We start from the raw sequence: 19,664 nt of genomic DNA on the forward strand, positions 1-19,664 counted from the left end.
GAAAGGCAGCCACTTGTGCCATGGGACAAAGATTATCCTGTGCACTGGACAATGTGTTTACAGGTGACCTAGAAAGGGAGATGAATAGGAAAGGGACAGAGTCTGCTGACAGCAGATTAGCAGGGCAGAAAACTGAAGATCAGGTCAGAGTCAAGGCAATGCCTCACAGGAGGTAGTGTGAGGGCAATGATATAGAATCACACAGAATCACTGCAGGCTTGAGGCTGGAAGGGACCGCTGGAGATCATCTGGTCTCACCCCGCAGCACAAGCAGGGTCACCTAGAGCTTGTTGCACAGAAACCCGTTCGGACGAGTTCTGAATATCTCCGGAGAGGGAGACCACAACCTCTCTGAGCAGTCTGTGCCAATGCTCTGTCACACTCAGTCAAAACTTTTCCTCATATTCAGATGGATCATTCTGTTTTTCAGTTTGTGGCTGTTGCCTCTCGTCTTACCACCGCCCACCACTGAAAACACTCTTTTCAGAGACCCCTTTCTCTCGACACCCTCCCTTAAGGTACTTGTACGCACTGACAAGATCCCCTCTCAGCCTTCTGCAGACTAAACAGATACAGTTCTCTCAGCCTCTCCATGTAGCAGACATGCTCTAGTCCCCTAATCATCTTTGTAACTCTACGTTGGGCTCATTCCAATAGCTCCATGACTCTCTCGTGCTGGAGAGCCCAGCACTGGATACAGCACTCGGGATATGGCATCGCTGGGGCTGACTAGAGGAGCAGGATCATCTCCCTTGACCAGCTGGCAACACTCTTCCTAACTCAGCCCAGGATACAATTGGCCTTCTTGGCCACAAGGGCACCTTGCTGGTTCATAGTCAGTCTGTCACCCACCAGGATGCCCAAGTCCTTCTCTACAGAGCTGCCCTCCACAGCTCCCTGCACTTGCCTTTGTTGAACTGCATGAGGCTCCTCTCTGCTTGACTCTTCAGCCTCTCAAGGCCACTCTGGAAGGCAACACAGTTCTTAGAGGTATCACCAAGGTTGCCAGGGGGAATAAAGGACCCCGTCATCTCATGCTGCTCCTATGCAGCTGGTATTGGCTGCTGTTAAAGAAAGGGTGCTGGGGGAGAGGAGGTATGATCAGACCTAGCACAGCTGCCCTTGCTGCAGCTGTTGCGGCCAGACCACTCTATGCAGCACATGGTGGCTGAAGGAACAATTTGCTCAACTTGCTGGACAGGGCAGGAGCACTGTGACTCACACCCCAATACGATGCCCTGCTCTCTGCCCAAGGCATGGCACCATCTGCATTGCTGTCAGGACCTCAGATCTCCCAGTCTGACCAGGACCTGACCTGCAGAAGAGCACAAGGCCAGGGAGGAACATCAAGGTGAAAATGCCTTCTTGAGACCGTGGCAAGTAAAATGATAAGCCTAATGAGGTGGATGAGGGATTTGGGGGAGCCACAGCATGGTATGAACTCCTTCACTCCCCCCCTGCCAGTTCTGCACAGAGAAAAGTTGCAAGCAGAAAAGGAACTGGAAAGGTGGGCAGAGCCTGCTGTGTGCTCTGGAGCAGCCACAGCAGCACATGGAGCACAGCGCAGGCAGAAAACAAAAGTGCAAGACGAGGAATGGAAACTACCGGTGGCAGAAAGAAATGATCTCACTGCCCTCTGCTGAGGTAATGCCCACGCATGGCAGGAAGGAAATATTTGGCTGGAACATAATGTGGAGACACCAGGACTCCCACTTGCATATAGCCCTTGGCAAAAGGCATTGCTAGTGGCAGGATGTTATGATCTGCATTAACAAATGTACTGGAAACAATCCTTGAGGAGAGGCTAAGTGTGGGCTCAGCACTCTTGGAAGTCTGGCAAACACTGAAATATTGCAGTCCAAACTGGCCAGGGAGGTGAATTCCTGCTGGAAACAGGACTGTCCTTCCCAAAAAGGGTGGGGGGGTCCCTAGCTTGGAAAGCCCCAGCCATGACCGTTGCCCTGCTGCACTTAGGATGTGTCCAGCTCTGTGAGGGAACAGACAGGAGTCAGTGTTGAGGGCCAGAGTTTTCCCAGCAGGGCCTGGAGTGCTGCCAACTAGACCTTAACCTCCGTTTCTTCATCCTCCTCCAGCCACCACACCCGGGAGCAGAAGGGATGCACCAAATAGTGCAAATAGGCAACTAGTGCAAATGGGACCCACAGAATAGGAAAGAACTGAAGTGGAAATTGCTGCAGAGGGAACCCAAACCAGCCACAACCCTATCCCCTTCAGCAACAAGATCTGGAGAGAGGTTTTGCAAATATGTTTACCCTGTCCCTGTGATGAAGGGGAGGAAGGAGCATCTAAGGAACACCCTGTTGAGTTCAGCAGACCCAGCACATCTGCGTGACTACACAGAAAGGAGGAAGATCCCCAGTCTTCTGGACAGGCCAGCAATGCTGTCTGAGGACTGACATCGCAGAAAGATCAGTGGAAAGGATCTGGGACAACCTCCTTTTTCAGGAGAGGGGAGAGCTACCGTTTACCCTGCAGAACCTCTGTGCCTGTGGTCATGTTTGAGCCTTTGGAGATCAGCATGTGTGGGATGCTTGGTTCCAGCTTTCCCAAGACTTCGCTGGGGGCACAGTTTACCCTGCAAACAGCTGAACAGCACAGAGACCCCCTCATGACAGTGGGCAGTGGGTTTTCCAATCTCACTCCACTCCTTGCCTCATCTCTGCCTGCCTCCATCCTGCTCCAGCGGACAGCCCTGCCAGGGCCCTGGGCAGCCAGCCCTGCTCTGTCCTGTGGGACGCACCCAGGAGGGAGTAAATCCTCACGGGCTGCAAGAACTCACCCCCCTGGTGCCCCAGTTGTGTGTGTCCTGCCCTACTCTGACAAAAAATCTCCCCTGGTTATTCATCATGCCCAGAGCCTGGGAAGAAGGCAGGAGGGAAAAGATGCTTGGACACCTTGGATTATCTTCAGAAAACCATACCAAAAGCATTCTTTTTATTTATCAAAGAGAAGGAGTACACACTGGAGAAGCAGAAGATGTGTCAGAGTGTGACAATAGAGCTCAGAAGAGGGGTAGCCTGGAGCTTCAGAACGTGGGTTCTGCCTTTCTCAGAGAGGAGCATCCATCAGCCAGATCCAGGCCTCCTGGAAAACAGTCAGGAGAGGTGAGCTGGGTGTTAAGAGGTGAAGAGGCCTATGGAGCAGGCCAAGCAGGACTCTCCAATGCAGTCAGTGCTTCCTCTTCCAGTTCTCCCCAGCACTGTAGCCTAGGGCCATATCCCAGAATGGATGGGAAATTTCTATCTGATCTCTGCCGTTAAATAGGTAGTAGTTCAGGGGGAAATCCTATGCCAGGGCTGCCCAGTGACCAACCATGTTTTCTATGGTGAGATATCAACCCAACCTCTGGCCAGTTTTGGCTGTTAACAACACTCAGGTCCCTTTCGGAAAAGTCCTTGTGCTGGCTCTCACCCCTAGGTGAAATCTGCAGCCATTTCTCCACTGAATGGAGCCTCACAGCTCTGCTTCAGATGTATTTGCTCACTGCTGGTCAGCAGAGCACCCCGAGGTCTCGGTACTGCCACTGGGGCCCTGTGCTCCCTGCTGTAGAAGCTGCTGAGAGCCTCCTGCTCAAGAAGAAAAGCCCTGCCTCAGTATAAGCTCCACCCTGGCTCAAACAACATGCTGCCCACCAAGTGATCCAAGTTGTTCATGGTGGCCTTTGCTTGGGCATCAAGAGGAGCAAATTTCAATTCGGACTTTGTAGCAACTTACCTATTGTACTTCGACGCTGCATTCCTCTGTGAAAATAAAGAGAAAGGCTGAGTTCATGACTCTGGGTCTGGCTAGTACCACTTAGCACAAAATAATAGCAAGCAGACAACCCAGGAATGGAGTCAAGCAGGACTAAAGTCATGACATACCCAAGCCAGAGCATGTCTCATTACCAGGGCCTTCTGTGGCAGTTCAAATCACAAAGTGGTGCCATGTATAGACCAATGGAAAATCTGTTCACATATCTAACAAGCCACACTGGCATATGCGAATCTGCTTCTGGTCTGTGCTCACCTTGTCTGGGCAGCATCGTGATCATTTCGTCGGTGAAGCCTTGTTTCTTGGCAAGTCTCTTGAACTGCTCAGCGATTTTTTGGCTCACCTTCTTGGTCCTGCCTGAAGTCAAAGACCTGAATTAGCACCAGGCTTTGGCCCATTTCTGGAATTATCTGGGCACCTGAAGAACTCATGTGGGTTAGGACAGGAGACACAGATAGGCTGGACAATTGCTGGGAGAAGATGGGAGGGAGCAGTGGATATCCCAAAAGTGTGACTGTGGCTGGGCATGTGAATCACCTCTTCCAAGGACTGAGGTGAAGAAGAGGCCCTGGCACCAATGCACCTACAACCAGCACAGTGACTCCTGTCTTTAGCTCCCATCTCCAATCTTTTGGATTCCCTCCTTGTTCCTGCAGCAGGGCCTCATCTTTTAGCCCTCTTCTACCAAGCAACTTACCCAAGTCATTCCTGTCACAGAGAAGGGATTTGGGACTGCCCCCGCTACTCCATCATCCCCACATCACTGGCCTTTCCTCTTGCCGCACATGGGATTTGCAGCAGCAACAGCCTCTCTCCTGTGCACCCACTCAGCAGGGCAGGAGGGCCATTCACAGCAAGAGTGGGGTGTGGGGAGGGTCTCCCTTGCGGGTTCTGAGCACTCTCTGGGGGACTTTCTCCTTGTGACATTGTAAAGCACCGCATGGCCTGTGAGCCCTTTGCTTCTGATGGCTAAAGCTGTTGGTCACATCACCACTGCCTACGTACTGTAGAGCCTCATCATACGCAAGGTCTTCCCGTCCTTCACTCTGTTTACATATATCACTGCGTAGCTCTTGTAGTCGGTTTCCATCACCTGCGCTGCTTTTTCGCCTGTCTCTGTAAAAGAATGTGGAGGAAAGCAGAAAATTCGTTTCATTCTCCCAAGAGCTCCCAGTATGCAAAAGATCTCCTAGGATGTGAATCTTCCTGCAGAAAGGCAAGGGCCACATTCACCCAGCTCACTGTCTCCACTCCTGGCTTTTGATCTTGATAAGGCTCCTCTGAAGCCTTGAGGAGTCTGGAGAACAGACCATAGCAGAGTTCTGACTCAAACAGGGACCATGAACACAGGAAGGGTCTGGAGAGGTCACCGCAGACAGTGGAGTAACCTGGCCAGTTTTAGCCTAACACCTGGGATGTGAATGGTGGAAGCCTTCTGAAACTACTCTTCCTTCATCTCTTGGGACCATCTGTCCACATCCCTATTGCAAAATGAACCTGCTTTGCCCCAGAGATTAAGCTCAGACTGAACACAGCCATCTTAATCCAGAGCAGCTTCTGGCGTGGAACTAATGCAGGGCAGCTGCACCAGAGGGATTTCCGCCCTGGCAGTGCAGCCAGCAACCAGCTCACAAAGATTTCCCCTCCCTTTTCCCCACACTCACCAGAGTAGTAGAATTCACCCGGGATGCCTATTTTCTTAAAGATCAACTCTGCTTTCTTACATCCCTCAGAGCTGCAAAACAAGGAAGGACACTCTTGTCATTCAGCCCCATGGGCATGCTCGGAGCAAGTTTATCTCAACAAGGACATATGCAGGCACTGGTGGAGCATCATCATGCACCTGCTGGGGTGAAGTCATCCACCTCCCTCTCCCATAACGATGCTGAATCTGGAGTTTCCTCCTCAAAAATGGAATTTGCTGCTAAAGCAGGAGATGGTATGGGTGGGTAGGAGGACAGATGCCATCTCTGGAGTCATGCATGGTTTGGTTGCCAGAACAGAGCACCAGCATGCAAGACTCCTGCAGAGTCACATGGATGTTCCCTTGCTCATATAGTTTGGAGGGAAGGAGTCAGTCCTGCCTTGAGAGCTCTGATGCTCGCTTATCAAAGTGCTGCTTCCGTCCTGGGGAGGCAAGGGGAGCAGCACACTATCTCAGCATCCATGGTAGGACTCCATCTGCAGGTGTGCTGGCATGAACCTGTCTGCCCTTCTGCATCCCACCATGGGCTCTAGTGGGTTCTCATGGCAGGGACCTCTCTCCCCCGGGGCAGACTGAGAGCAGGACTAGGAAGGGAGGTCTCCATGGCACTGCTCTCCCAAGCCCCTGCTTCAAACCCATGGCTGCTACACATCTGGGAGCTCTGCCTCACTCCCCATCTAGTTCTTTTGTGGCTCCTGGGTGAGGGAGCCAAGTGGAGTCTCGCTGGTGAAAGACTGGGGATGCAGTTCAGTGAAGCTTGTAGAGAAAAGTGTTCAGTACTTACGTGGGAATGGCGAAGGAGACCTTTAGGGTACCATCCTCTAGCAGTGAGAGGTTGGCCATTGCCATCTTCAGCTCATCCTTCTTTCGAAGGTAGCCTTCAGAATCCGAAGCCAGAGCAACAATGTGCCATTTCCCTGCAATCTGGTGGCAGAAGCAGACTGTGAGTCTGGAGGACAAGGCAGGACTTGCTTCTCTGGAGATGCTCAGCAGTTTGGACACCTCACTGCAGAGACCCACAGGCTGTGGCACTTGTCTAGGCATCTAAATTCAGCACCTACCTGCGCATCTATTCATTCTCAGATGGCAGAAGCAGATAAGATCTGAGCTGGCTGTAGTGCCCCAGTTGCCCCACTAACAAAATACCTCCTCATATCCCATCCTGGTGACTTGAGGTCACCCTCCCACCTTTTCTTCCCCAGGACACCACAAGTCACCTTGCTCTTGTCTATCTCCACAGGCCTCTGGTCCTGAGCCTCCACGCACAGCAAGCAGAGTTGGGCCAGCCCCAGACTCAGTAAGATGGTCCTCATCTTGCCACAGCCTCTTCCACCTTCACCCAGCGGGGTAGTGAGCGGTCCTGGGGCTGCTGGCTTTATAGAGCTGTGTTTTCCTCTCCCACTCACGTCATCACTGCTGAGTGTGGAAACGGCTTCAATGATGATGTTGTTGTTGGCTTGGGTAAGGTGGTGGTTTTGAAGGACTGACGTTACCCCTGTTTACCCTGGGTAAGCAGTTTCTCAACTCTGGAAAAAAAAAGAAAATGTCTCCAAGCCCCAAAGAGCAAGAGGTTTGAGCAAGAGGTTTGGGGAATTTCTGCTGCAGAGCTAAGAGGAAGTTTTTCATCTTTTTAATCTCTTGTGAAAGAACAACAGGACATTTTGTTCCTCCCGCTGGCTGCTGGAGAACTGCCGGGTGGAAGCAGGAGGTCCTCCTCAGACTGGGCACATGTAGGAGCCATGGCACTTCAGGGCATTTAGCACCAAGGAGCACAGGGTGACATCCATGTGGCTGGAGTGGTGTCCCCTGCACGGACCCAAATCCTGGTGCCAGCACTTTGGTGGCATGACCTGATCTCCTTGTGCCCTTGTGGGCTCACCTACCAGCTCAGCTGGTGTTCAGGCTCTTTGAAGGGGGACAGACCCTGAGCAGCACAGGCGGAGAAAGGGCTTTGTGTCACTGGAAGTGTCACCCTCATCCCAGGGTGTGTTGCCTTCCAGGACCTGGCTCAGATGCAGTTCTGGACCACGGTCCATACTGCTTCCTTGCAGCTCCTGGCCAGGCACCAAGGAATGCCCCCTCCTTGGCCACCATTGCTGGGGGCAAGGTTAGTGGGACACCAAGGAGATTGTCCCCGCTCTGCATGGCTGGCAGGACACTGGCAGCTCCCAGCAGGGGAGCAGAGGGGGATGGAGGAAGGGCCCTGGGACTCATTGTAGCATGGCCATACCTTGGCCAGCAGGTAGATGTGGGTGCCAAGGAGGGCAGGTATGGGGGTCCCAATCCCTCTGTGTATTTTTCCTGGGCAGCCACAGTGAAGCTGCGCTCACACCTGGGTCTCTTCTGTCCCAGCCAGATGGACCCAAGGCTGTTTGGGGCAGGGATCTGGTGGATCCAGGGATCTGGAGCAGGGATCTGGATGGATATCCTGGGGAAAAGCTGCCCACCAGGAGCCAGAGCCAGGGCAAGCAGGGCTGAGCAGGCTGCCTGCTTGACCCTACCACCCAGCTGAGCTCCATGAATCCCCTGTTCATCCTAGTTGCCCATTTGTTCTCTGCCCACATCATCAGCAGATGTCCCACTGCACCTTCCCCAGCATCTGCTCCCCCATCATCTCCACCCTGGATTCTGCAAGCAGTGCCCTTCCCAGAAAGTCCCTGTGGTGCTGAGCAGAATGGTTGTGTCCAGGAAGATCTTGGCAGTCTCCCCTGTAATTCCCAACAAAAACATCAAGCTCTGAGGAAGCTTCTGCACCTATTTATTTAGGAGGGAGAAGTGTGTTCTTGGTGGGAGCAGCAGGGCCGGCAGACCCCAGCCAGGAAGCAAAGGGGCACCGTGGAGGAGGGGAGCAGAGCGCAGTTTCCACATGGTCTGGAGGGCTCCCATCTGCCTTCAGCTGCTGGAAGGCAGGAGAGCCACATGAGTGGTTAGAACCTGCACTACTGAGTGTTAGGGAAAGCTAGAGACCATCCTCAGGCTGTGCTGGGGCCAAGCTCCCTAAGGCAGCCCAGGACTTCTTCATCCTGGGCCTCATTGTCCTGCAACCAGAGCCCAGATCTGTGTCCCTCCTGGGGCAGATTTTCTTGGGGACTGGCAGCTTGTCTTTGTTTCACCAAACCCTCTGGTCTTGGCTAGGGAAAAGCTGTCATTACATGGGATCTCATGGGAAAGGTTTTGCCCCAACCGTGCTCCCAGGCAGCATGCTGGGGCTCTTCCCAAGGAGCACAGCGCCTGTGAGGACCTGCAGGCAAAGGGGGTTATCACCGGCCCAGGATCTGGTCTACCCTGGCCACTGTAGCATGTCCCTAGGGCATCTCCCATGAGACAGCAGGACATTTTTCAACATTTCGCTTAGAAGCTTGTTGTTTTCCTTGGAGAAAGGCCCTTCTCTGACCAAGGTGTGCAGGAACTGCTCTCTGAGTCCCTGTGAGTCACTGCTCTGTCCAGACTGTACTGGGATGGAGTCCCAGTTTCTCCTGGTCACACTCACCTGGCAGCCTGCTGGCACTCGTCTGTCAAAAAGGAAAAACAAACAGGGGCTTGGTGCTGTGCCCATGCAGAGCTAGGCCTCGTGGAGAGCAGTCCCACACAGAGGGGCTGTCTCGTCTCCCTGTTTGCCATGCTGCCACTCACCTGACTTTGGCATGACCACCAGCATGTCGTCAGTAAGGCCCATGGTGAGGCAGAGCTCTTTGAACTTCTTCAGGAGCTGGGGGCTTACGTCCTGCCCCCTCACTGCAGACAGAAACCCAAAGGAAAGTACAACTGGTGAGGGGGGTGGTCTGGGGGCAAGATGGTCACTTGGGGCCTGGCCCCCATGAGGGCAGGGATGAGACCCAAGGGAAGAAAAAGCACATGCTGACAAAGCGATGGAGAAATGCAGCCATATGATGGATGCTGGAGGTTGTCCCAGGCATCCCATGGCTGCCTTGGGCTGATGGGAACAGAACACAAACCCCTCTGCATAGACAACCCACAGGCTTGGTTGGGGCTGCCCACCCGCCCGCCCATGAGAGCTGCCTGCGGGGCTCGTAGCACGAGGCAGCAGGACGAGCAAGCACAGGCTGCACCTCCCAGCGGCCTGGGAGCCGCGGGCAAGAGGCAGCCGCGGGACCCTTGGCTGGGATGAGGTGCCTGATGCTCCAAGCACAGCAACTCAGGACAAATTTTGGAAGTCTGAAACCAGGCTGAAATACTGTAGAAGGGGATTTAATTCAAATTGAGATAATATGGGGCTGTTTTTGGTGCAAAGTTTCATTCCAGCCAAATCAATTTCCTGCAGGGGCTTTGGTGCGAGCAGGTTCAGTGCTCATGTGGCAGCAATGAACGGCAATGGGGACCCACCCACCAGTAGCCAAGTCACTCCTTGGCCCGGGAGAGGCCAAACTCACTGTAGAGCTGCAGCGTAGTGCTGGGCTTCTTGCCGCTCTCCCTGATACTGCTCACGATGGCGTAGTGTTCGTAGTCCGTCTCTACCACGTACAGGTCCTGCTCCCCTTCTTCTCCTAAGAAGATCCCAGAGGATGCGCAGCTGGGCAACGTGGCACAATCCCACGCTCCCGCAGCTCCCAGTTACTGTGCTGACTGCACCAAAGCTGGACAGGACTCATGGCTTGAGGACCAGGCCCCAAACTGGTCCCTTCACTGTGCAGAGAGGGGGATGCCACCTCTGAGCCAGCAGCTCTCTGTGCTGTGTTGTCTCGCCCAGGTGCCCACTTGCAGTGCGGCCTCTTGCCAAGAGATGGAGGCAGAGAGGCCCGGCCCAGCTCCTGCCTGCTCTCTGTGAGCAGGAAGAGGGCTTGGGCTCCTTGTTCTCCCTTCTTGGAGTGCCCCAGGGGCAGCCAGCTGGAAGCCAAGAGCAGAGTCCGTACCAGCAGACCCCCTGCCCCCATGTACCTGTGGTGCTGTAGTGCCCGACCTGCCCCTTCTGCTGGAAATGCATCTCAACCTTTTTGCATTCGTCTGCCCTAAAAAGGAAGAAGTAGAACAGCAGATGCAGCTCCAAGCTGTGCTGAGGGTAGTGTCCTCTTCAGCGGGCCACTTTGTCTCTTCACCCCGTGGAGGGGTGAGCCTGGCCTGTGGGGACACAGGACACCTCACCCTTTAGGATGTGAAGGGACTTCACAGAATCACAGAATGGTTGAGGTTGGAAGGGACCTCCTAGAGATCATCTGGTCCAACCCCCCCACTCAAGCAAGAACACTCAGAGCACGGGGCACAGGGCGGCATCCAGGCGGGTTTGGAAGATCTCCAGAAAATGAGACTTTAGAACCTCTCTGGGCAGCCTGTTCCGTGGCTATGTCATCCTCACAGGAAAGAAGTTCTTCCTCACATGGAGATGCAACTTACTGTGTTTCAGCTTGTACCCATTACCCCTTGTCCTGTCACTGGTCACCACCGAAAAGAACCTGGCCCCATCCTCCCTACAGTCTCCCCTCAGATACTCGTACATGTTGATCAGATCTCTCATTCTTCTCTTCTCCAGGATAAACAGGCCCAGCTCACTTAGTCTTTCCTCATACCATAGATGCTCCAGCCCCTTAATCATCTTTGTCGCTCTACACTGGACCCTCCTTAGAAGCTCCACGTCCCTCTTGTCCTGGGGAGCCCAGAACTGCACCCAGTACTCCAGATGCCTTCCCAGAGCTGAGGAGAGGGACAGGATCAGGATCACCTCCCTCGCCCTGCTGGCAACACTCCCCCTGATGCAGCCTGGATCCCATTGGCCTTCTTGGCCATGAGGACACATTGCTGCCCCATTGTTAACTTGTTGTCAACCAGGACTCCCACATCCCTCTCCTCAGACTTGCTTTCCAGCAGGTCAACCCCTAATCTGTACTGGTGCCTGGGACCAGGTGCAGGACCCTGCGGTTGTCCTTGTTGAACCTCATGAGGTTCATCTCTGTCCAACTCTCCATCCTATCCAGGTCTCTCTGAACGGCCACTCTCTGGAGTGTCGGCCACTCCTCCCAGTTTGGCGTCATCTGCAAACTTGCTGAGGGTGCCCTCTGTGCCCTCATCCAAATCACTGATGAAGAAGTTGAGCAGCACCAGGCCCAGTACTGGCCCTTGTGGGATACCACTGGCCACAGGCCTCCAACTAGACTCAGCCCCATTTATCAGCACCCTCTGGGTTCTGCCATGCAGCCAGTTCTCAATCCAGCTCACTGTCCACTCATCAGTCCACACTTCCTGAGCTTCCCTATGAGGATGTTATAGGAGACTGTGTCGAAAGCTTTGCTGAAGTCAAGGTAGACAACGTCCATGGCTCTCCCATCGTCCATCCAGCCAGTCACCTCATCGTAGAAGGCTATCAGGTTCGTCAGACATGGCTTCCCCTTGGTGAATTCATGCTGACTACTCCTGATCACCTTCTTTTCCCTGACATGCCTAGAAATGGTCTCTAGGATGAGCTGCTGCATCACCTTTCCAGGGGCGGAGGTGAGGCTGACCGGCCTGTAGTTTCCCGGCTCCTCCCTCTTGCCCTTTCTGAAGTCTGGAGTGGCGTTGGTTTATTCCAGTCCTCAGGCATCTCCCCCGCCCGCCGTCTCTCGAAGATGATGGAGAGCGGCTGAGCAATAACCCCTGCCAGTTCCTTTCACACTCTTGGGTGCATCCCATCTGGGCCCGTAGATCTAGTCCAGTCTGCCTAAGTAATCCCTAACCCAATCCTCCTCAACCAGCTGGAAGTCTTCCTCTCTCCTGATTATCTCTCTTGTCTCTGGGCTCAGTAGTTCATGAGGACTAGCCTTAGCAGTAAAGACAGAAGCAAAGAAGGCATTTAGTAACTGCCTTCTCTGCATCCTCCGCCAAGGCACCCTCCCCATTCAGCAGCAGACTAACGTTTTCCCAAGTCTTCCTCTTGCTGCTGATGTATTTATAGAAGCCCTTCCTGCTGTCCCTGATATCTCTCGTTGACTCTAATTCCAAATGGGCCTTGCCCTTCCTTGTTGCATCCCTGCATTCTCTGACAATGTTGCTATATTCTTCCCATGTGGCCTGGCCTTTCTTCCACATTAGGTACATGCTCTTTTTCTCATTAAGTTTACCCACCAGCTCCTTGCCCATCCACACAGGTCTCCTGCCCACCTTGCTCGACGTCTTTCTTATAGGAATGCACCAATCCTGAGCTTTGAGAAAGTGGTGCTTGAACAGTAGCCAACTCTCCTGGACCCCCTTTCCTTCTAGGACCCTTGCCCAGGGGATTCCTCCATGGAGCTCCCTGAAAAGGTCAAAGTTATCTCTCTTGAACTCTAGGGTTGCAATGCTACTTCTTGTCCAACTTCCTCCTCACAGGATTGTGAATTCCAACATCTCATGGTCACTGCAGCCAAGACTGTCCCCAGCCTTCACATTTCCAACCAGACCATCTGTTTGCTAGCATCAGGTCTAGCAGTGCCCCTCCCCTTGTTGGCTCGTCAACCACCTGCATCAAGAAGTTATCTGCAATGTTCTGCAGGAACCTCCCGGGCTGTCTGCTCCCAGCTGCGCAATTATCCCAGCAGACAGGAGGGTGATTGAAGTCCCCATAAGGACCAGGCCTGGGATCATGAGGCTTCTTCCAGCTGCCTGTAGAAGGCCTCATCCACTTCCTCTCCCTGGTCAGGAGGCCTGTAGTAAACTCCCCCGACAGTGCTGCCCCTGTTGGCTGCCCTTTAATCCCTACCCACAGGCTCTCAGCTCACACTTCGGTCTCCCCTACAGCTCCATACGGTCCCATTGCTCTCTCACACAAAGAGCAACTCCACCACCTTGCCTACCTGGCCTGTCCTTCCTGAAAAGCCTGAAGCCATCCATGGCCACGTTTCACTCATGAGAGCTGTCCCACCATGTCTCAGTAACTGCAGTGGGATCATGGCCCTGCATTCGCACACACCTCTCCAGTTCCCCTGGTTTATTCTCCATGCTGCATGCGTTTACATAGAGGCATTTGAATTGGGTTCCCAATGTGCCTCTCTTTCTAGCTGGGGCAGCTGCAACTTGCTCCTCTCCCAACCACCCCTGTCAGGAGGAGAGTACCCAGACCAGGACGCTGCAGCAACCACAGCAGAGATGCCCACTGCATCCAGGCACTTACATGGGGAAAAGAGCCTTCACAGCCATGTTGCCGTCCGGCGAGAAGCTGAACTTGCTGGTGGACACCTTCATGTTATCCTTAATGCTCAGGAACCCAGGGCAGTTGGAAGCAGCAGCCATGATGTGCCATGTCCCTGCAAACTGTGACCGGCCATCACCAGTGGAGTTCAAGAAAGCCATGGGGATGTGCCACCTGCTGTGGGGGCCTGCCACCCACCACAGGGACCTGTCCCGCAGCTCTGGGGAATCTGCCAGCCGCTGTGGTGACCTGCCACCCTTCTAGAGGACCAGCTCTGTGACCACTTTGTCCTGCCCCATGCCAGGAGGGGCGGGCACATCACCCAGCCCATGTTTGCTGGGGAAAGGCAGCCAGGATCTTGCAGCCCCAAGTGTGTGGGTGACCCTGTGGCACACACATAGGTCTGCCCATGGCAGATGGGCCTGTGGTGGCCAAGGCCATCTTTTTCCACTACCTCATGGCAGAAAAGCTGGCACAGATTCAGACCCTGGATGGGGGGACCTGCAGGTCTGGGGGTGCCACGCGTGCCCAGGGACACAGCAGGGGATGGGACCCACACTGTCCTGGGGTGGCCTCCTTTGCAGTTACCTTCTCGGGGTCAAAGCCCGGCTGCACAGGGACCTCAGCCTGCACCCGCAGCAAGCAGAGCAGGGCCAACGCCAGGCTTGACTGCGCAGCCTTCATCCTCTCTCTGGAAGCTGAATGTGTCTTGGGCGGACCTGCCTCTCCCATACCCACCTTTATACCCTCCTGCAGCAGCAGCTCCCCCGCCACAGCCTGCTTTATGCAACAGGTTACACAAGAGCAGGGATAATTTGTGCAAGTGTTAGGTAACATCGTTGGCCCCTTCCAGGTCTAATTGCTCTGTCCCGAATGAATGCAGCCTTGTCTGAGCCCTAACGAGGAGCACGCTGGTGACAAGGCATGCCCTGTGTCCAGTGGGGTGACCAAGGAATGGGGTGAGGTGGGCTCAGAGGGTGCCATGTGTGGGGGTCCTCGCAGCTCCCCTCCCAGCTGGGGTTGCCCTGGTCTCCCGGGGCTCTGGCTGTGCAGGGACAGACCCTGCATCAAGGCAGGGATTGGTCAGGCCAGGGCTTTCACCCAGGGACTGGCCACCAGGATGGGGTGGCCTCCTGGCAGCGGATGCAGGCCCTGTTCCCAGAAAGCATCTCTGGGTTTGTGGCACAGACACTGGTTGGGTGGCCGGGGCTGAGTCACATCAGCCCCTTAGGGCCTTCACTCTGGTTCATGTCTATCCTCTCCAGCAGCTCCCAGACATCCAGCAATCAGTCAGCTCCTGCCCTATCTCCACGTCAGATAGCCAACTATCCACAGCGGAAACCGAGGCAGGGATGCTGGGATTGCCAAGGGCGATGCAGGGAGCCCGTGGCAGGAGATGCTCCCAACCCCAGCATGTCCTGACTCTCAGGAAGCCCTTCCTGGCCGTGGAGCAGGTTTTATGGCTTTGCCAGGCAGCGAAGGTGCAGGGGGTCCCATCCTGCTAATCCAGTGCTCGGATCAGACCTGCCCTCCGGAGGCAGCCCCAGCCCTGCGTCGGCACCAGCTGCGCTGGCTCCTGCCCACGCAGGGACTGGCTGGAGGGCACCGGGACAGCCCACCGTGGGGAGCTGCAGATGCCCCCCCTGCTCCTCTTACTTGGGGAAGTGAGTGGGGACGATGGGTGGCCCCACCGGGGCTCCCCCTCCTGCCCACGCGCCTTGACGAGCCAGCAGACAAGAGCACAGGACTAGTGTTTTATATGGGGCTTTGGCAGGAGGGGGTACAGACGTGGGGATGCGAAGGCAGAAAGTGAAGGGTGATGCCGTGGCATGACGGGGTGGGGTGGCTGCTCCGCTCGTGGCACAAGCCGGACTCCAGCCTGGCAGCAGCTCCCAGGTGCACCTGGAAGAGAGCGGAGGCAAACACTGCTGAGCTGGGGCAGGAGCAGCATGGGGCAATGCTGCCCCCTGAGTCCTGGGCCAAACGGGTGGGCACCAGCCAGCCCACAGCCCAAGGTGATGCAGTCCTGTGGGGATGACTCTCCCGCTTGGTGGCAAGGGGATAAAGTGGGGACCCCACATGTCCCCACATCAACCCATGGCGGGCAACACTGGCAAGTTCTCCCTACTGAGGGGAAGAGGATTCCCTGGGAGAGGAGCGGATAGTGCTGAGCAGCTTGAAGAGGCCAGAGCAGGTGCTGGGGGGCTCTGGGGCATGAAGAAGGTCTGAGCACCGCCCTGATAACTTCCCACATGGGGCTGGTCTGAGTCCCTCCAAAACCAGGACTCACCTAGGCAGCATCGGTCATGCATTTATCTGCAGAAGGAACAAAACCAGAGGTGAGCTGATCCTCAGGCTCAGCGAGACCACGGCCCTCCAAACCCTCCTCACAGGACCACCCGAGGTGGCTCTTCCCACCCATGCATCCTTTGGAGGCTGGGACCGCAGGGCCATGTCTCTGCCAGGAGCAAACCAGACATCCATCCCTTCCCATCCCACCCCTTCCCACCCTTTCCCATCCCTTCTGGCCCTGGCGCAGGAGGACCCACATGGATGGGGGTGTCAGGCTCAGTAGGTTCCAGCTCCCTGCCATCCCATCTGACCTCCCCGGCCTCTCCTCCCAGCTGCTCTCACCTGTTTTGGGCAGGATGAGGATCTCTTCATCTGCCAGTCCTTGTTCCTTGGAGAACTGGGTGAACCTCTCCAGGCGCTCGGGACTGAGCTCCTTAGTCCTGCCTGCAGCCATGAGAGCCGGGTTAGAACAAGAAGCAGCACTGGGTTGTATGGCTCAGGGGCAGAGTAAGCCCTGCAAGAGCTTGGCAAGACTAATTCCCTCCAGGAAAGTGGTCCAGACCCAGCTATGCCACACGTCACTCAAGGTGACAGAGGTTTCACCAGTCATTCTGGATGTTGGACAGGACCTCCTGTCCTAGCTGCACCCACAGCCCAGCTGTTGACCCTGGGAGATCCTTCCACCCTTCTCCCATGGGAAAGATTTCCCAGACAAGGAAATCTCGGGAGTGCCCACTCATGGGGGAGCAGAGTTGGGGTCCCAGCGCTGGAGCGAACGTACTGTAGAGCAGCACCATGGTGGAGGTGCCGCTGTTCTTGGAGATCTGCGTAGCCACCAGGGCGTACTCGTTGTAGTTGGTCTCCACGATGCGGATGTCGTGCTTGCTGCCCCAGCCTGCAGCAGACAGAGCGGGCACGTGTCAGCCCGGTACCCCAAGCACTGCTGCCCACCCGCGTGCCCCAGCAAGGGCAGGAGCAGGCAGGTAGCGCCAGGCACTGTCAGCGCTATCAGCAGTGTCCATGGCTGAGACACAGGGAGGTGTCTGCAAAAGGATGTGCTGGGACCTTGACGAGACACTCACGGGGGCTGGTGTAGCTGAACCGTCCTGGCTGCTCTGTCTTGATGTAAAGGCTGTTCTTCGTCTCACATCGATCAGCCCTGGGAAGCAAAGCGTGAGGTGGTTGAGGGAGCTTCCTATGTGGCCATGGGAGGAACACCAGCACTGCCAGCCCTCACCAGCACCCAACAACAGGCTGTGGGACCTGCGAGGACCTGGGGAAGGCAGAGCACCTGGTACCTGGCAGGACCAGATCCCGCCATCCCAAGGGCACCTACCACCCACCAGGAAGGCCTAGTGGTCTGGGGCATCCCCCATCCCCCCTGGTGACAGCAGTTCACCCATCACGTTGCCTGTCCGCACTTGGGGTAGGTGGAAGTGACTTCCAGGTTGCCGTCAGCAGTGGCCGAGACGACCGTGGTGCACATCTTCATCAGGTGCTTCTTGTCCTTGAACCAGTTGGAGTTGGAGGCCAGGCCGATGCTGTACCACTTCCCTGTGAACTGCACGCACCCTCGTCTCAGCTGCCGGCTGGCGGCGGTGCCGGCCTTGCAGGAGCTGCCTGCAGCCCTGGCACCTTCCCGAGGCAGCTGCATCCCCCAGCTCCCCGGCAGAGCAGGCTGCTCTGCACCCCGCGGGTGCAGGATGAGGGGCTGGGACCCGGCTCGCTGCTGCCGGCAGCTGCCTCCCAATGCCAACACGGGGAGAGCAGGGTCACCAAGAGCCGGCGTGGGCAGCGCCTGCCTAGGGGTGCTGGGGAGAGCAGAAGGGTGCATGGGAACCCCTGGCACAGCAGCTGTGTGTTCTTGAGACCTCTGTTCGGGGGTGGACAGATCTGTCAAGCCATGCTTGCTTTTCTCCATGCATCTATAGAAACATCCACCAAAGTGAATCCCAGGACCCCAGAGCAGCTAAGGGATGGGGAGCTAAGGGTGTATTGGTTGCTGTCCTCCTTCCAGACCCTGGGACAGCCTGATCCCAGTTTCCATCCGTAACACCCCCTCCACACGGCTGCGGGGAGTCCATCCCCACCGCATGTCCCGCGCGGCCCCAAGCCATCCCTGCACTGGCCCGGCCGCTCTCACCTGCTCCTCCTGGAAGTCGGCTTGCACGGGAGCGTCCCCCTGCGCGTGCAGCGCCCCGAGCAGGGCCAGCCCCAGGATGCTGAGCAGCGTGGCCTGCATGTCTGCAGCGCCCTGTCCTTCCCTGCGCCGAGCCGAGTCCAGGCAACGCGGAGCTGAGTCCAGGCAACGCGGAGCTGAGTCCAGGCAATGCGGCGCTTCGGGAGAGCTCTCTATTTATGAGCAGGCCGTGTGATGGCCCCGGGGGGCGAGCGCTGGGGGCAGGCCAGCCCCGTCCCCCCCCGCGCTGTTATGCAAGTGGGAGCAGGGGTGAGTACCGAATCCCGAGTGCAGCCTGGGAAGCAGCAGATTTTTCCTCTCCTGTTGATTTTTGATGTTTGCCTCCGGGTGCCAAAGCTCCCTGCTGTAAAAACACAATTTGGAGCCAGTTTAGCAGCTGTCCCTGCCCCCAGCTCCCTTCCCCCTGTTGCAGTGGAGAGCTTGGGACCGGTGCAGGGAGAGCCAGGACTGGCCACTAACATGGGAAGGGGGCCAGGGCCACCCGGCGTGGCCAGGACCTAGGGCCAGGGCTGGCTGACTGCCCTGATCCTTGCTGAACTTGGGTTCAGAGCAGGGCCAAGGCAATGCAGAGGGGACACTGGCTGCATGCGGATCCCACAGCCACCTTTGGGCACGCGGACGGGGTCTTTGCCTTCAACCTGACCCGAGTCTCTGCCTTGCCCAAAGGAGCACCTTGGCTGGCCCTGCCCAGGAATAGAAGGCTGGACTTGTCCCAGGTCCCATGGGTCTCCAGAGGTTTCATAAAAAGAGAAAAGCTCAGCCACGGACATTCCTCGTGGAATGTCCCCATTCCCCGTTCCTCTGGGGTGCCACAATTCCAGGGCCCAGTGTGGTTTTACAGCCCTGATCCCTGTTGTACCTTGCTGGCAGGAGGTCTCATCACGGTGCTTCCTGGCGTGTGGGGCCGTGTGGTCCTGCGACACCCCCAAAGCCAGGCTGGATGGCGCAGGTCACACCTGAGGACCTGGCTGTGGGGCCAGGCCCCTCGCTTGGGCCCTGAGGGGCTCTGGTGCCCCCGGCCGTGTGTCCGAGACGTCCTGCTGCACCCTGTGCCCGTGCTGGGGAGGGTCTGGCCCCGCTGCCCTGGTGCGGAGGGCTGGTGAGCCAGGCAGGGCGACCGAGTGCCTGGAGGAGAGGCAGGCGCGGGGCACCTGGCACCGGGGGCAGCCCCGCGGCCTCCCTGCGCCCTGCGCGGTGCCGGGCCAGGCTCCCCGGCCTGGCGCCGTTTGCGGCAGCGGCACCGGCCCAGCTCGGACATCCCCGCCGCCCGCGCAGGGCTCTGGCCGCCCGCCGGCAGCTCCCCGGCCGCGCGGCCCTGCCAAGACCCTTTACATAAGGAGCCTGTTTTTACAGCAGCTGTTTTTTTTTTTTTTTTAATTCCCTCTCGGCAGCCCACCCGGCCCCAGCACATTCCCTTCCCCGCATCCAGCTGGGCTGCTCCTTCCCCAGCGGCACAAAAGGCGCCCGGGGCCGCGCGGGCCCCAGCTCTGTGAAAACAAAACAAGAGTCGAGCGGGGCAGGCCGGGGTGTCGCGAGAGCCCAGCCTGGTGCGCGGCCCCACGGGACACCCTGGGGCGCCGGGTGGCAGCTGGGATGGC

At 56.5% G+C, this 19,664-nt stretch overlaps 3 protein-coding genes across 3 annotated transcripts; all 3 read right to left on the bottom strand.

Moving 5' to 3' along the window:
• Nucleotides 1-3,656: 3,656 nt before the first annotated feature.
• On the bottom strand, nt 3,657-6,839 carry LCNL1 (lipocalin like 1). The gene is made up of 6 exons (XM_010220741.2): nt 6,697-6,839; nt 6,264-6,403; nt 5,439-5,509; nt 4,780-4,890; nt 4,030-4,131; nt 3,657-3,761 (listed from the first exon to the last, which is right to left on the bottom strand). Exons 1-6 carry the CDS (start codon nt 6,790-6,792, stop codon nt 3,736-3,738), a joined length of 546 nt encoding a protein of 181 aa, XP_010219043.2. The 5' UTR covers nt 6,793-6,839; the 3' UTR covers nt 3,657-3,735.
• A 1,483-nt stretch (nt 6,840-8,322) lies between these two features.
• Nucleotides 8,323-14,258, bottom strand: LOC104573519 (lipocalin-15-like). The gene is made up of 7 exons (XM_088528052.1): nt 14,163-14,258; nt 13,557-13,696; nt 10,376-10,446; nt 9,871-9,984; nt 9,113-9,214; nt 8,970-8,991; nt 8,323-8,378 (listed from the first exon to the last, which is right to left on the bottom strand). Exons 1-7 carry the CDS (start codon nt 14,256-14,258, stop codon nt 8,372-8,374), a joined length of 552 nt encoding a protein of 183 aa, XP_088384178.1. The 3' UTR covers nt 8,323-8,371.
• A 1,149-nt stretch (nt 14,259-15,407) lies between these two features.
• Nucleotides 15,408-18,164, bottom strand: LOC104573518 (lipocalin-like). Its single transcript, XM_010220722.2, has 7 exons — nt 18,010-18,164; nt 17,288-17,427; nt 16,949-17,025; nt 16,648-16,761; nt 16,209-16,310; nt 15,865-15,890; nt 15,408-15,476 (listed from the first exon to the last, which is right to left on the bottom strand). The coding sequence occupies exons 1-6, from the start codon at nt 18,106-18,108 to the stop codon at nt 15,865-15,867; spliced, it is 558 nt and encodes a 185-aa protein (XP_010219024.2). The 5' UTR covers nt 18,109-18,164; the 3' UTR covers nt 15,408-15,476.
• Nucleotides 18,165-19,664: the final 1,500 nt, after the last annotated feature.

The sequence above is a fragment of the Tinamus guttatus genome, unplaced genomic scaffold (genome assembly GCF_059628265.1).
Source record: "Tinamus guttatus ecotype Peru unplaced genomic scaffold, ASM5962826v1 Tinamus_guttatus_pri_ptg000297l, whole genome shotgun sequence".
NCBI lineage: Eukaryota > Metazoa > Chordata > Aves > Tinamiformes > Tinamidae > Tinamus > Tinamus guttatus.

What these genes read in the sequence shown, in the direction of transcription:
- LCNL1 (XM_010220741.2), bottom strand. Translation starts at nt 6,792, where the DNA reads ATGAGGACCATCTTACTGAGTCTGGGGCTGGCCCAACTCTGCTTGCTG. An exon ending in TGGAGATAGACAAGAGCAAG is followed by an intron (nt 6,404 to 6,696) that starts GTGACTTGTGGT and finishes TTCTGCCACCAG; the next exon opens with ATTGCAGGGAAATGGCACAT. An exon ending in GCGTATGATGAGGCTCTACA is followed by an intron (nt 4,132 to 4,779) that starts GTACGTAGGCAG and finishes CTTTGACTTCAG; the next exon opens with GCAGGACCAAGAAGGTGAGC.
- LOC104573519 (XM_088528052.1), bottom strand. Translation starts at nt 14,258, where the DNA reads ATGAAGGCTGCGCAGTCAAGCCTGGCGTTGGCCCTGCTCTGCTTGCTG. An exon ending in CGGGCTTTGACCCCGAGAAG is followed by an intron (nt 13,697 to 14,162) that starts GTAACTGCAAAG and finishes GGCCGGTCACAG; the next exon opens with TTTGCAGGGACATGGCACAT. An exon ending in CACTACGCTGCAGCTCTACA is followed by an intron (nt 9,215 to 9,870) that starts GTGAGTTTGGCC and finishes TTCTGTCTGCAG; the next exon opens with TGAGGGGGCAGGACGTAAGC.
- LOC104573518 (XM_010220722.2), bottom strand. Translation starts at nt 18,108, where the DNA reads ATGCAGGCCACGCTGCTCAGCATCCTGGGGCTGGCCCTGCTCGGGGCG. An exon ending in GTTCAGCTACACCAGCCCCC is followed by an intron (nt 16,762 to 16,948) that starts GTGAGTGTCTCG and finishes TGTCTGCTGCAG; the next exon opens with GCTGGGGCAGCAAGCACGAC. An exon ending in CACCATGGTGCTGCTCTACA is followed by an intron (nt 16,311 to 16,647) that starts GTACGTTCGCTC and finishes TCATGGCTGCAG; the next exon opens with GCAGGACTAAGGAGCTCAGT.